This window comes from Motacilla alba, chromosome 12 (assembly GCF_015832195.1).
Source record: "Motacilla alba alba isolate MOTALB_02 chromosome 12, Motacilla_alba_V1.0_pri, whole genome shotgun sequence".
Lineage (NCBI taxonomy): Eukaryota > Metazoa > Chordata > Aves > Passeriformes > Motacillidae > Motacilla > Motacilla alba.
In genome coordinates, this window is record NC_052027.1 from 3,116,087 (window position 1) to 3,132,403 (window position 16,317).

At 41.5% G+C, this 16,317-nt stretch overlaps 1 protein-coding gene across 1 annotated transcript in view; it reads left to right on the forward strand.

The window, feature by feature from the left end:
• The window catches only part of LOC119706026 (contactin-3-like), a 100,643-nt gene that overhangs the window by 39,407 nt on the left and 44,919 nt on the right, over positions 1 to 16,317 (forward strand). Inside the window, exon 3 of the mRNA XM_038149099.1 lies at positions 8,503 to 8,598. Within this exon, the coding sequence (XP_038005027.1) occupies positions 8,503 to 8,598 (96 nt within the window). The remainder of the gene's footprint in view (positions 1 to 8,502; positions 8,599 to 16,317) is intronic.

Here is a 16,317-nt window from a genome sequence, read left to right on the forward strand (position 1 = left end):
CTCAGTGTGTTCGTTTAATTTTATTAGGGACTAGAGAGTAATAAGTTTGCACAATACTGAATTAGGTTATGCAGTGGTTTTCCTTTGCTTTTCATTAAATAATTGATTAACAGCTCGTGCTTGTGCACAGGTTGGAGATGTGACTTCATTGGGAAACTTCATCATTTGGCTTTCATCTTCAGCACTGGAGAAGTGATTGTGCCTCTTGGACTCCTCCATGGTCTGTCTCCTAGAGATAAAGTTCTAATTTTCATTTTTGCATTTTTTTGTGAACCTGGCAAATTAGTATTGTTTGAAACATCTCCACTGTCCACATCACAGTAATGTGGGGTTTCTTTCAGTTTTTCTGCCTTATCTGCCACAGAAAATACCTCTTCTGCTTGTCAGCTGCAAATGACATCAGGGTGAGAAATGCCTTTCCCTGCATTCCTGTCCCCTGAATTCTGTGAGGAAATAACTCCAGACTGCTTTAGCCACTTTTTTGCTACTGTGAAGGAAGTGAACAAAATCTCTTCTGGTTTGCTTTGATGTGCTCCTGAACATCCATTAAGCTACAACTTCAGTGTTGCTGTACAGTGCTGGGATAGAAATAGATCATTTTCTTATCTCTGCTGTCCTTCTGAGCCTGTTAATGTAGTCTAATCCCAGCGAGTAACCCCCGAGATTTACAGTCAGAAATGTTTGCAGCAATTTTGCAGAACCTGTTTTGTGCTGTGGTGACATCTTGGTGCTCGCTCAGGTCCTGCTGGGCTTGGAGAGGAGTCCAGGGAAGAGCACGTTCTGTCCCTGATTCAGAAATGGTAGGTTTGAGCTTCACAGGAGCAATTAATGTCACTCCCAAATGCTGTGTTCAGGATACTGGGTCTGAGGAGCTTTATTTGTCAAACGTGGAAATTCGCCCACCTCTTCCTTCAAATTGTGATGTGAATAGTTAATAAGTGAAATAACTGTTCTTCCTCTGCGTGAGCCGGGCAAATGTGCTCTGAAAACATATTACTTTTATTTCTGCCTCTTTTTCATCTTCAGTAATAGAATTAAAAGTTTAAATTTCTCCTAAATTCCTCTGTAAATATTATTTTTGTTACGGTATGAATCAATCCTTGCTCCTTACCCTCTCTACAGCTTACTTCAAGTGGGTTATTGAATTCAGTTATGTAGAAATAGTCACCTTCTCCAGGTTCCCTTGTATTTCTTTTATTAAAGAGTTCAGGCGTAACATACCTGAGGTTGAGAACCAGTAAAGAGGAGAATTATTAAAATAAATACAAAAACTAAAAGTCCATTAGTGTTTAACATGTCCAGCTAAGAATAATGAATAGCAGCTGGAACTGGAAATTTCAAATCCCAGCTGATTTTGGAACAGAAAATGGCACAGGTGATTCTGGCAGAGTGAGTTATGGGTTGAGGTTGGATGTCTTATTCTTGGCTTATTATTTCACTGTTGTGAAATAATTATTATTCCATTGCTATTTATTAATAGTAATAATATGTAAATATAATATATAATAATATAATATATAATATATATTATTTTTATAGAATATAAATTAAATAATACCATTCCACTGTTGGTGGATGGGGAGATGATGTGTTTCATTGCACATACAACAAAATATTTCATATTCTTTTGCTCAGCCCAGGTGAGGCCACACATTTGGATGAGCACAGCTGTCAGGAGTGGCTGTGAGCATTGGATTTTTCTGCTGACTCAAGTTGGGGGTTTGGAGGTGTGGGGAGCAGCCGGGGTGGGATATCTGTGGGCAGGACACTTCTCCATCTGCTGGCTCTGTTCTTTGTCGCTGTCACATCTGGGCTGGCCCACGTGGCCCTGTCCAAGCTGGGCTCTGTGCCAGGTGCTCCATACCTTGTGAAGGAGGAGATGGCAGATCCTGGCTGCCCCTATCCCAGGAATCCTTTCTGGTGGTGAGATATTTTGCAATAAATGGGGCAGAATCTGTGCATTTCTCTGTGTGGAAGGTGCCATCCCTGGAAGCATAAAGGGCTGAAGTCAGTGGCAGGAAAAAAAAAAAAATCCCACTGTCATCAGCATGTTCCCAGTGCTTTAAAACTGAGCTGTTGTAGGATGGTTTTCATTGATTTATTTATTGAGGAGAGGCTTTTTGGGAACATTGCTGCATATTTAATAAATAAACAAACCTTCAGATAATTAGAGCTAGATCTGGCAGGGCTGTAGCCATCTGTTCAACTATTAAAATGTGAATAGCCTGGTGTTCTTCAGCACTAAACCTGCTTTGTGCTTACCAGGGGTGGTGCTCAGTAGATTGCCAGGATGTTCTTAGGGCTTGTTTTGGGAAAGTGTTAGAGGGAAAAAAAAATCTGTGTTGCATCTGAGAAGTCGACTGTAGGATGATTTCCTTGAGCAAACATCCTTGCCTCCTGAGAAATTTCTCAAATTGCTTGAATTGCTTTGTTCAGTGCTGTGTTTGCCTGGAGTTGAGTGGTAATTCCCAGATAATACGAATTTATGAAAGGCATATTTTTGGAAATACCTATTGGAGAACATTTTTCTTTCAAAACATGCATTTCCCTAGTAACGCTGTTAGGGCTTGGTTTGGTTTTTTCCCAGTTCTTTCAGTGCATTTTTGCCAGTGCAAAACATGTTTTAAAAAAATACTCCCTGCTTATCAGATGTTGACTCAACTTTTATGCTATTAATATTCTTTTACTGCCTTTTTTTTTTTTAATCTCTTCTGTTTCTGGTCATTTCCTTCAGTTCCACAGAGGCCACAGAGCACCTCACCCCTTTCTGTCCATCTTTGCCCTCATTATTGCAGATTTTTCTGCCTCTTCCCATGCTGGCATCTCCTGCTCACCACACTCTGATACATCTGTGCCAGTTTATTTCTTTACCTTTTCCTGCTCGTGTTTATATGACACAGACTTTTGAATTATTCTCCTTTAATTGGTATAAGAGCATTTAAATGTCTCCTGTTTCATCTTTTCCTGCACCTCAAGATGATTCAAGGGAAGGGGAAGAGTTTCAAAGATTTGTAGGGTTTTGTTTTGCTGGTTGTTCACCTGTGAGATGCTCATCATTTCATGGGATGGAAACAACCTGCAGGCTCTGTTCTGCACTGAGGTCTGCTGCATTTTATTGGCAACATTTCAGTGGATTTCAGTATTTCAAACTCAGTGGGTTTCTGTGGTGTTCTGTGGACACTCAGATGGGCTCTGCTGCTGGGACTGACGTGAGCAGAGATGGGGACAGTATTTCAAACTCAGAAGTTGTCCGAGTAGCATTTTGGGTGTAAAATGAGCCTTGAAGGGTGGGAAGTTGTTTTCATTGCTCTGTCGTGGAGCTTTAAGGGCATAAAAAGCAAATTCAGCCACGTGGCACAGAACGAAGGGATTGTGTAGAGGTTGCTGTGGAATTCTGTGATTTCCCTGTAGCACCAGCCCCTGACCAGGTGAAACCCTGCAGATGCTTCCCCAGCAGCCTCTAAATCTCTCCTCAAGTGACAAATCCCCCCCACCCTGCCTGCTTTGAGTGATGTTCACTCCTGCACTGTGAATATTTTTGTCCTCTGGTTCTGCCCAGCAGAAATTGATTACAGAGATCATTTTTGGTCCTATCCCTCTCTCCTAGCTCAGTGTGCTTCTGCCAGGCTCCATCCAGGCCCTGGGAAGGCAGCAGAAGGTTTTCCACTGGCTCACATTCAGCCCTGGTGTGATTTCTCTGTTGGGCTATTTGTGTATCCCAAATATCCTGGTGGAAATTAATTCTGCAAAGTGCACGTTTAGTTTTGGGTGTCTGTTTAAAGAAATACCAAGTTCATGGTCACAGTAGCCCCTGGGTATAGCCAATTTTGGGGTTTAGTGGGGTGGGGAAGAAGGTTTGTTCAGGCACACAGGTGAGTTAGGGGATGGTGGTGAAGGTCGCTGGGTTTTGTTGTTGCTTGTGTTGGTTTTTTCTTTTTAAAGAAACAAATTGGTGTTCCTCTGTTTTCTCCAGCAGTTCTCATTACCAGCATAGCTATTACAACGTGCTGAGGCTGTTATTTGCCCTCAAGAGCTGAGAGAGTGGAATTTCCGTTCTTTTTAATAATGTGGCTTTTAGCAGGGCGAGTGGGCTGTGAATTAGTGCTTCATTATGGGCTGACATCAAACAGTCCCCACTTCAGAATTACCCACTCAAGAAAACAGCTTAGATTTGGTTGTCTGACTCATTTAGGCACTTGAACATCCTACCAATAGAGAATTACACCTAAAGTATATTTAACAAGTTCTGCTGCTTTGAATAACAGTGGGTCTGATGCAGCAATGCAATAAATATTTTCATGGCTATTAAGGGACAATTATGTGTGTAGAGCTTGAGTCCTTGTTCTGCAGTTTTCAAAACATGGTAGAATTGCTAACACACATGTGTTGACAATAAAGAGCAATTGATGTAAGTGTGATGAGATGCTTGGGTGTTGCTGGACTTGGAAACCTGAATTTAAAAATAAAAACAGTTGGAAAACTGAATCCTGCTCCTCTCACAGTGAATGTGTTCTGTGTATTACTTAAAAAAATAAACAGGATTTGGTGCAAGTTCTGGCAGTGCCTGCAACTCTTTACAGAGTTCCTGTGTACAGAATTGGTGTCTGGGGGTGAAATATCACCCAAGTTTCTTGACAAAACACCACGTAACTCAGCACTGCCACACGCCAGCAGCTGTGTGTGTGGAGCAGCTTTGCCATCAGAAGTGCTCTGGATTTTTCACAGCACGATGTTCTGTGCCTCTCCAAGGCATGGCTGTGCTGTTTGATGTCACCTTGGCCTGTCCCTTCTCAATTACATGAGATCACAAAACAGAAGCCTCTGGGAGGTGCTCACAGTGAATGTGGTCAGAGGGCTCTGAGATGAGTTCTGATTTATTCTTTTATTAAAATGTCACTGTTCTGTCTCATTTAGCTTACAGAGATGCTCCAGGTCGTGTTTTCCCATCAGGAATCCACAAGTTTTTGTTTTATCTTTTAATTGTCCTGAGTATCACAGGAGTGTTCCAGTGCAGCTGTTGGAGGTTTGATACTCATACCACTGTCGCTCCACACTTTGGAATCTTTCTCAGCCACTTGAAGTCTCAATGCTTGAGGCTGAAAGCTTATTAAACAGAAGGAGGGAGCCCACTGGAGCATGCAGTTTTCACATCCTTTTTGTATGGGTAGGAACTCGTTTTGTTGTTCTCACTTAGGGCAGAATCAAAGACTTTTCAACAAAGCTGAATTGTGGTTTTTTTCCTCCATTTTATTGCAATGGCGTGTGTATTTCAGTTGATACAATTTTATGGACTTGGTGCTAAAGCAATGAGGCAAATACATGTATTAGCAGGGGAAAGGAGAAGAAAATGCTGTTTCAGGAGTCAGAAAGCCTCAGTTGCTAATTTTAAACTTCCTTCTATATGGCAAACTATAAACAGGCAGTAAAAACATTTAATTTGCTAATTACAGTTCTAGCTTGGTTTTTATGTTGGATTTTTTTCCCTTGTAGTCAGGATTTTTGTAAGATTTTACTAAAATGTTTTCAGTGGCAGGATTAGAGCCTTTGCCTGGTAGGGTTAAGTAATAAAATTGTTCATTTTTTCCATGAATTGTTGCTTTTCAGATGAAAGGAGATTAGAAGTGAGATGTAATAAATGCAAGGAAGAAGTGAAAAGATTAAGGCAAGAGAAACTAATGAAAGCAGTTCAGTTTGGTGACCCGTTTGAAAGAGTTTTAAAGATGTGCTGATGAATAAACCAGTCTTTAGTCCAGCAGATAAAATGCAGGAACACTTTGTGTGTTTCTGGCCTTTCTTTCACTGATCAGTGGGATATTGGCATCCCATGGGTGCTGAAAAGGAATTCCTGTTCTGACTCACCACTCCTCAAAAGTATCTTCTGTCCTGATCTCTGGTCTTGGTTTGCAGTTATATTTTATCTATTGAGACATTTCGGCAGGATGAGAGCCTCTGATTTCAGAGGGATACACTTCAATCTGTAAAAGTAAACAAGCTTTGCCATTATTAGTCCACCTTTTAAGGGATTTTATTTACCCTGAGGACTTAATGTCCCTTCCCAATGAGTTCAGGTAATAATAAGTTTTGTTAGGAGAAACAGCTGTCCTCCCTGGTGTTACTTTAATAAAGTGGCTTTATTAAAAAATCCAACAAAAGCCTAACAAAGAAGCTCAAGGATAAACAACCACTCTTGCTACACTTCCAAACATGCCTGGGTTTGACCTTCAGTCCCCTGAATCTGCTGCAGGAGCACCTGCAAACCAGACCAGCCTCGTGTTCAGGAGCAGCCCGTGCTCTCCAAGGTCAGAGATTGGGGCTTCACTGTGTAATGCTAATAAAGAGCCCTGCTCCTGTTGTGCATGCTGATTTTTCATTATCAAAGCCGTGCCAGACAAGAGAATACAGAAGTTTGTAGAGAAATTGAGTGCTGGTATTTTGGCAGCTGTGTGGTGAGTCTGGTTGAGCTGCTCTGGAAGGTGGGATGGGGAGCTTCCTGCTAATTTTTGGGAAATTATTCTTTTATTGTAGCATGGCTCATAGTCTCCATTTTTGGATGGATATGCATTGCTGCTCATTTCCCCAAAGCCTGTTTATCTGTGACAGCAGTCTTCAGCTGCAATCAGTGATTAATAATTCCAATTTTTACAACATTGCAGCAGCTCAAGCTGCAGGGCTGTGGGGGGTCCTCTCGGGGTATCTCCGGGATGATTGCCTTCCCAATCCTCCAGCATGTCCCACATCCCTTCCCAAGGTGCTCCCACCCCGATCCCATCCTGCCCATAGGATTTGTTGGACAACACAAAGACAAGGAAGGTTCTGAAGGTCTGTAGTTGCCATAAATGAACACGTGGGCTTAAGAACCCCTTTTAGTTATGGAAATGGTATTATTGAAGCTTTATGACTTCTGATGGTTGTGATGTAAGAGGGCAAAATGTGGTCTAAATTAATTTTTTTTGTAAAACATTAATTCTTTGGGTGTGATTCATCCTGGATCAGAGCAGTGTGTGTTCTCTGAGGTGCTGTCAGTGCCTGGTTTTTCCTTGCATGGCTCTGAGGAATGGTGTTGGGCCAGCTGATGAACGTATAACGTTATGGCAGAAAGAGCAAGGTGCTGGAAAGGCCTGAAACAACAACTGAAGGCTGTGCTGTTTTGATCCCTGAGTGAAATCACTTTGGCTGGGGTTGTATGTAACTTCTCCATCACGTCCAGCAAAAGGATCTGAGTTTATTCTGAGGATACCTGTATGGAAATTCACTTGGAAAGCTGAAAACAGCCCTTCTAAGAAATATTCCTATGAACTTTATTTGTACTAGCAAAGGATTGTACAACGCTCTCTTGCTGCAGCTTTTTTAAAGGAAGCATTGAAATTCTGATCGCTTTTATTCAGTGTTCTCACTGTAACAGCTGTTGCTTTGCAGTAATAAAAATTGCTATATTTTGGGGAAATAGCTGCTGTTGGTCAACTCACTGCTCCTATTATGCTTGGTTGTAAAGACAGCCTTATTTAAAAACTGTGTTAGTTGAGCATCCTATGCAGGGTTATAAACAAATATTTATTTTTTAAATGTCTTCTGTTATAGAAAAAGATATGGTTTATTTATGGAAAAGCTTTTGTTACTGTAGGACTTTAATCTTGGCTTGTGTTATGTGTTGTATTTAGCTAAGTTTAAGGGTACAATGAGGCCCAAATTCCTGGGTCTTGACTCACCAGTTAGAGGGAAAACCAATATAAATTTATGATAAAATATTTACATTTATGAAAACTGAAGCGTTTGCTTCCCCTCCAGAGAAGTGCTGGACAATGCTGTGTGTGATTTTTGGGGTGTCCTGTGCAAGGCCAGGAGATGGACTCAATAATGCTTGTGGATCCCTTCCACCTCAGGGTGCCCTGTGATCCTTACTCAGCTTAAAACGATCCCAGAGACGCGAGGCCAGCCAGCAGAGCACTGGGTCAGCACACCATGGTCAAAGCTCTGGCTCAGTGATGCTCCAGGGGATTCTCCTGCTGGAATATGGTCCAGGAGGTTCCTTGCTCTTGGGAAAGATCCATATCTGTTTTCTGAATAGCTGTTATTAATGGTGTTTTCTGTTGGACATGGGAGCTTGATGCTGTGTTCATCACAGCCTTCATCTCCAAAGATTAAGGACTTAGAATAAGTCATTGGCTCCCTTTTGGTTATCAAAGTCAGGGTAGCAGAAGCCAGGCATAAGAGCAAAATTAGCCATGGGATCTGATCAATTATCTCACTGCAGATTAGGTCCCTTCAGCCCTAATTCTTTCATTCCCCCTCTTGCCAGGCAGCCTTTTCTTCTGCAAGGGCTGCGCTGCGGCTGCCGGGTCCAGCTGCACACCAGGAGACGGGAGGTCAGGGTTTGGGAGTGTCAGGGTTTGGGAGTGTCAGGGTTTGGGAATGTCAGGGTTTGGGAATGTCAGGGTTTGAGAGTGCCACTGTGCTGCCTGTTGGTGTTTCCTGACGCCCTGCTCGCTGCTGTTCCCCTGGCAGATGTGGAGAGCTCCAGGACGAGGATGAGGAGCGCGGTGTCGGTGCGCGAGGGCCAGGGCGTCGTGCTGCTCTGTGGGACCCCGCCCCGGGCTGGAGGTAAGGGGGACCCGGGGGCTGATGGGGCTGGAAATGCTAAAAATCAGAATTAACAACGAAATCCTGAGTTCTGGAGTAAAAGCAAGGAGAAAGAAACCAAAAACAAAGGAGGGGGGAGGGAAGTATTTAGGAGGATTTACTTTTATCTTGAAATGCCTTTCTCGTTCCTAGTAATTTCTGTGCACTTAATGTGTCTGATTTTTATGGGATTCCCTGTAATTAACGGAGTATCTTCTAGAGTTACACTCTGCCCAATTTCACAATTGCTGAGCCTCAGTGAATCCAGTTTTCCCTGTGAGCAGAGAATTGCAGGTTGTCTTGAGCAGCGCTGGTGTCTGCCTGTGTTCTTGCAATCAAGACATTTTGTGGTGGGATGGAATGACGCTGTGTAATTTAAACACTGCTGCACTCAGGGGGTGAGAAAAGCGGATATATGGATTCTTGGTGGACCAAAAGTTGCAAGTACATTTCTTCCCTTTTTCTCCATCTTCAGTCTTTGACTAATTGCTATTGAGCCTCAAGTAATATTTGGGAGGAACTGGTTTTATTGTTTTTAATTGATACGGTGTGTCATTATTGAAGGCCTGTGATGTTAAGCATTAGATCTGATTGCAAAGACAAGGTAATAAAAGCTAGACATTATATTCAATAATATAGGTGTTGTGGCCTCATAAATTTGGCAGAGTCCAAGCAGACACAGCCATAAAGTGGCAATTTTACAACTGTCTGAGCTTGCAGAATTTTTTCCCCTCTAAACTGATACATACTCTTAAATCATCTTTATAGCCTTGCAACAGCTTTGTCTTTCGGCAGCTGAGGAAATGGGTCATTCTCCCAGCTATCTATAAGAATTAGAATGATTAAATTTCCCTTCTAGATGCAGCCCAAGGCCTGAACTGCCCCAGCTGTTCCTCCAGCTGTGTCCTGTGTGTGGGTTTACACCCAGAGGTGATGGCCAAGCTGAGGCAACGCTGCCTGACTCTGGCAAGGTTTAAGTTTGAGGTGTTGAACAGGAGGTGATGCCAGACGTGCTCATGGTGCTGAGAGCAGTGGTTGGAAGAGGTGAGAATTCCTCCTGCAGTCAACAGATGGGAGATGATTGACACCCCCACACTGATTGTGGTGTTCATGCAAAAACAGAGCTGAGCTCTCCCAGAATCACCAAACCGGATTGAGAGCTGCTACCAGAATGATTTCAAACCCTTGAATCTGTCTGAGAGTTGGAGGATTAACTGTTAAAATTGTCAGGAGACATGGAGCAAGGTGGAAAAAACTCCCTCTCCTTTCTTTACTAAATTAAAGCTGTAGCAAGGTGACACAAAACACACAGGGTGGGATGCAGGGCAGGAAGTCTGGGATAAAACATCCAGCCAGGAAGCAGAAGTGGTTTGTTAGGAAGAGCAGGGGTGGATTAGGACCAGCTGACCTGGCCTGAGGGATGTTCAGCCCTTTCCAGATCAGTGGTCTGACTCTTTTTTTTTTATTATTTTTTTGAGTCTGTATTTATTGCGCTGAGCTATCAAATAATTCCAGACAATACTAATTCTAAAAACGTGCTCCACCAGCTTGTTTCCTCTCCCTCTGTAGCCCCTAAAATACTCTGCCTTTGTTTTCTGGTGTGTTGTGCAGTTTCTAAGATCTTGCTAACTTAATTGCACTTATTTCTTGCATTCTCTGTAAAGAGTTTGCAAGAAGAGACTTGATTAAATAGTGATTATTCCTCCATGCACAGCATCCCAGTTACAATAGAAACCAGTGCTCATCCCCAAAGAAATGCCAGCTCATAGTATAGAAAAAGAAAATTGCTTCCCTTCTGCAATTTATCATATTTTTTCCTTGCTTATCTGAGGCGCAGATATTTACATAAGTCATAAGAATGTCCCTTTTCAACGGGGAGCAGATTATTCCTGCAGTGAGCAGTGCTTTTGTCCTTCTGAGTGTGCAGTTCCAGCTCCTCTGGGCTGTGGACATCCAGCATTAAACCTACAATGAAACTCCATTTACGAATCACAAACCACTCCAATACTTTCTTCAGAGTTGCCACATTTCCCCTTTCTGGAAATTAAATAAAATTCCCTTTTTTAGCTGTCTTGTTTGGGATTTACTGAGTGGAAGATTTGGTAAGTGACTGGATTTGAGTGTGAAGAAGTTTTCCCCCAGATATTTCTCTGATCCAGGCTGCTTTTTTGTTAAATACCCTAAGCTGTCTCATAATTGAGCAGTGATGTTTGGATAATTAAGATGGTCATCTGTCATCGTTCTGCATGGCCATACTTCTGGATCTTTGAATTCTGTTGCAGGGAACCTGTTAAAATGCCCTTTTTTGCCACCAAAAATCATCTCACCCACATACTCAAAAGGTAAAATAATATCAAAAATGGATTTATGTAGTTCTCCTACTACTTTTCCAGTTGTTACAACCTTTAAATTGCACTGAAATCTCTACAGCTTTTTTGACTTTTTTGCTGTGTTACTGTGATGTCTTTAATGGTTGTAAAGGGCTGTCGATCCAACAAACATCTCAATATCCCAAACTTAATGCTGGACACGGTTAATGTGCAGCTGGTTAAAAAACATTCATGTGATGCTAATTTTTGCCCATTCTGCCAAGAATGGGAAAAGCTAGACATATGGAGATCTAAAAATGATTTTTCTCTGCTACTGATTTTGTTCCAAAATTGCTATCAGACGAGTGACAAAGCCCTCAGTAAAGCAAATCTGAGTTCCTGTAGGGTTTTACCTCCTGTTACTACTGTACTGTATTGTGATTATTGTGTAGCTTGTCTTCAGCCGTTATTTCTGTTCCTATATATTGTGATTTATATTTGTTTAGTCCAGTCAGTTTTCCTCAGCTGACATTGATTTTGGATTTATGAGGTGTTTCTGCTCTTCGAGAGAGGAGCAGGCAATGAGGCATGGTCCTTTTGTGTTGTTTGGGGTGGTTTAAAGCTGCTTTATACACAGAGAAAAAGATAATTTTAATGGTGGAAGTGAAGATTCGCTTGATGGTTGTAACATTTCAACAAATTTTGGTTTGCCTGGAAAAACACGACATCAGTTTTCCATTGGTGTACTTCCTGCTGCATTATTCCCATGGGGAATGTGAGCATAACCCAAGAGAACTTAAATAAATAACAAGAATTTTGTAGAACTGTTGCTTGGAAATTGCAAGGAGATTCTGCTTTATTCCTAATTAGCCATGTGTGCTCTGTGTTCCTGTTTCATGCAGCATGGCAGGGATGTTCCTACATGGATAAAGCAGCAAGGATTTGTCCTCCCTCTTCATATAACTCCCTGATAAATGTAGGTTTAATCCATAAATGAGGCAGGATTTGAAGGGCAGGGATCAATTCAGCTCACAGCAGATTGTGTCAGAGTTGTGACATGCTGATAGGAAATTATATTAGATCATGGAAAAATAGATCCCAATTTATTGCTCAGTGTTTGCTGTGACAAATCCTTCACCGAGCAATGTCATGTCTGTTCCAAATGAGTGTTTAGACTTGCAAATTTTTGCTCGTGTCTCTTGTATTGCCATTTGGAGACCTGCAAGTTCCAGCAGGGCTCTGCTTCATGAATAACATGGCATGGAAAGAGTCTCAGATGCCAGAAATATTTGGATGCTCTGACTGCTTCTCTTCTGCAACTCTTGAATAGCAACATGCTATTTTTTCAGGGAACTGTAAGTTGAATTAATTGTACGTGTTTGGCTTTGGAAAGGTTTTATTCCTTTAAAGCAAAGCAAAGTTAAGCAGGTGCAACTCCAGAATAGGATTTCTGTCCTACTGCACAGCAGCATTTTGGGTTGGAAGAGACCTTAAAGATCTGATTCCACCCCATGAGCAGGGACACTTCCACTGTCCCAGGCTGCTCCCAGCCCTGTCCAGCCTGGCCTTGGGCACTGCCAGGGATCCAGGGGCTGCTCTGGCACCCTGTGCCAGGGCCTGCCCACCCTCACAGGCAACAATTCCTTATATCCCATCTAAACCTGCCTTTCCCCATCCTGGTTTTCACCTTTGCTTCCTGCTGTCATTGCAGGCTGTGGGTGACACACGTCTGGGCATCAGCAATAAATCACATTTGGAAAGCTTCTTGCACAAAAATGTACTTTAAGGAGAGGGTACCTTGAATATTGTAAGAGCATTGGCCTTAAAAATGGCTCCATAGTGTTCCTGTGCTCTTTCAGTCTGCCAAGGAGAAATGGCATTTTTATTTAAAAACGTATTTTTCAATAGTCCTGCTGGTGTCATCATCATCATCTGCACAAATTTCAGCTGACAGTTTGAAATCAAATGGTACCTGAGAGACACTTATGTTTGTCCATATGAGGGGAAATAATACATGCTCACAGCTGGATCTTCCAGTGATTTCTGTCTGCCAGAGCATTATTTTCACCACCAGTACCAAACCAGTGCTGCAGAGACACTCTGCTGTACACTTTGTCAAATGCAGTCATTCTGAAGCACTTTCTTCTTTTGATAAACCTGTTTTCCAGGCTGAGGTAATCCAGGCTGAAATTAGTACATCTTATTTATTAGTTATAAATTATTACATTTTATAGATTTATTATTATATAAATATCATGATATTATAATTATTTCATATATATATATTTATATATTTGTGCACCATCTTCATTTGCTTTATAGTGCATGTTTTTAAGCTGACACAGAGGTGGATAAACAACCTTAGAATCTTCCAGCAGTTTCTAACCCCAAAATCTTACAGAGCTCTTGAACTCCATTTGTGGAGTGTCTCTTGGAAGAATGGAGGGCTGGAAAGAAAAAGGGAGAAATCAATTAGGAAGAACCAAATTGCAAGAAAAAAATTCACATTGAATCTTTTCACTTACCCTGTCCCAGGTATCTCACTTATGCCTTGGGGGAAGAAGGAGCAAACTGGAGACAATAACTGCATTTGGCTCTCCACCAAGTTTATTTTTATCCCTGAATTGTGACTGTGGGGTGTTTCTCCTCCAGCTCTTTATTATCTTCTCTACTAAAATATTTGGGGTTTTTTTGCAAACAGGATAATTGATTAGGAGGAGGCAGGAAGGGAGGTGGCTGCAGTCCCAGCACTCAGAACAAGAGTGCTAAAAGGAATTTTTGTTTTTCACAAGGGTTTTATCAAGTACCTTCTCCTAAAAGAGTGCAAGAGTACCAAATGAAAGTGCCACTAAGTGCTGCTTCCACATATAAATATTGGTGCTTTACTCTGAAAATTGACTCCTGGGTTATTTCCATTAGTTTCCCTTGGTTTATGTCCCTAATATTTAACATTCACCAGAAATCAGATTTATTTTAGTTCAGCAATAAACTAAACGATTGCCTTTTTTATCCTCAAAATTATTATAGGCAGGAAGCAACTTTAAAATACTTCCAGCTATTGAAAAAGCACAACAGAGTTCTGGAAATGCTCTCAGCAATTAAATGTAAAGTTCTAGGGAGGTGATTAAAAGAACAGTTTGTCACTTGGAATGGATGTGGCTAATGGGGATGTATTTACATATTGCTTCCTAAAGCACTTTCTTAATTCTCTGCCTGCTTCCAGGGTGGGAGCAGCCTGCTCAGAGCCAGGCTTGTGGAATGACACAGCCAGTCTGGAACAATTAGTGCAGAAATGTGATGAGGAGGTGTGGCATTTGTGGGATCCCCAGGACAAGGGAAAAGATTGAGGGTCTGACTCCATGTTTCTCAGAAGGCTGATTTATTATTTTATGATATGATATATGATATGATATCTCATTATATGATATTACATTGTATGATATGATATTACATTAATTATATTATATTATATTTATTATATTATATTTATTATATTATATTATATTATATTATATTATATTATATTATATTATATTATATTATTTATATTATATTTACTAAAATTATACTAAAAAAATAGAGAAAAGAATATGTCCAAAGGCTAGAAAAGAATGAATAATTAATAATAATAAAAACCCATGACTGACCCAGAGAGTCCACCACAGCTGGCTTTGACTGGTCATTAAGTTAAAGCAATTCACATGGAACCAATCCAACAATCACTTGCCACATTTCAAAGCAGCAAAACACAAGGAGAAGCAATCAGATGATTATTATTTACATTCTTTTCTGAGGCTTCTCAGCTTCCCAGGAAAGAAATCCTGGCGAAGGGATTTTTCATAAAATATCACAGTGACAAGGAGGAACCAATCCTTGTCCTGCACAGCTCCAGGGGAAAAAAATGGGGATTTTTATTCAGCCCTGGGAGGCCAGTGCAGCAGAGCTGCTCTGTCAGGCTCTCGTTAGCATCTGGGCTGCCCTGGGGGCACCCAGGGGTGTTGAACCAGCAGCCGAGGAGCACTTCGGGGTGCAAAGTCATGGTCAGGCTCCTGGCTAATGGTCCCTGGCCAGCAGGGCCATGTGCTCAGCCCTTCTCCAGGGAATCTGTGGTATTTTGGGGTTCCCCAGATGGAGGAGGAAATGAGAATCTGACTCCAGGTTCTTGGAAGGCTAATTTATTATTCTATTCTATAAATTCTATACTTAACAATACTAAAGAATAGAGAAAGCATACAGGCAGAAGGCTACAAAGAATGATGGTGAAAACTCCTGACTCCTTCCAGAGTCTGACCCAGCTGGCTGTGATTGGTCATGAAGTTAAAACAATTCCCATGAAACAAGCACCTGTTGGATGAGCAATCTCCAAACGCATTCCAAAGCAGCAGAACACAGGAGAAGCAAATCATATAATACTGTTTGCATTTTTCTCTGAGGCTTCTCAGCCTCCCAGGAGAAGAAATCCTGGGCAAGGGGATTTTTCACAAAATATGATGTTGACAGGAATCTTTGGGGTGGGACTGACCAGGAGGGAGTTGGTGTTAATAAAGAAATCAGCTGCCAGTCTGGAACATCTGTTTCACAAGGACAAGCTGGGAAATGTTGGTGCTTTAATTACAGCGGTGAGTCTTGCTTGTGACGCTGCTTGGGATGATTTAGAAAAGCTCCAGGAATTATTTAGTGGCTTCAGCCGCCTTCAGTGGCTGTGTGACATCCCTGTGGCAGCTGAGCACAGGTGGCAGATCATTGTGTGCCCTTACCTCTTCTGTGGCTGTGCTCTAGGCTGGGGGACAGCAGAAAAAAAAAAGTACACTTCAGTATTTTTGAAGAATTACATCTGTTTTTACATCAAATCTCATTCCAAAATGAAAATAAGAAGTAGATTCTTACCCTGTTTCGTTAAAAAATGAAAATCAGGTTTCAGCCTGAAGTAGGAACCTTGCAGCTTCAGCTGAAACATTTCAATATTCTCATTAAATGAGTAGATTGGAATTGCAAGATATTGTGTGTGTTTGTGTCTCACTGCTCTCATTGTTCTGGGCTGTTCCATACACACAAGTTGCATGCCTGATTACCTGCACAGCAGGCTGAAAATTGATCTGGTGTATTTTAGCTATAAAATAATTCACCTTTTCTGCCAAAACAATTAATGTTATACATTAATTTCAAATCAGAGTGTTGCCATTATACTCTGGAATAAAATTAATTTCAGGGGATATATTCTTCACTTTTTTGTAGCTGGACTTGTATTCCCATCACGCAGTTTACATTTGGTGTAAACAAAAATTCAGCCAAAAGAGTTCTTCTGCAGAGTTCAGGTGAAATCCCAGTGGCTGGGAAAACACTGCACCTGTTTTCAGCAGATCTCACTGTCTCGTGTCACTCCTGGAGGCCA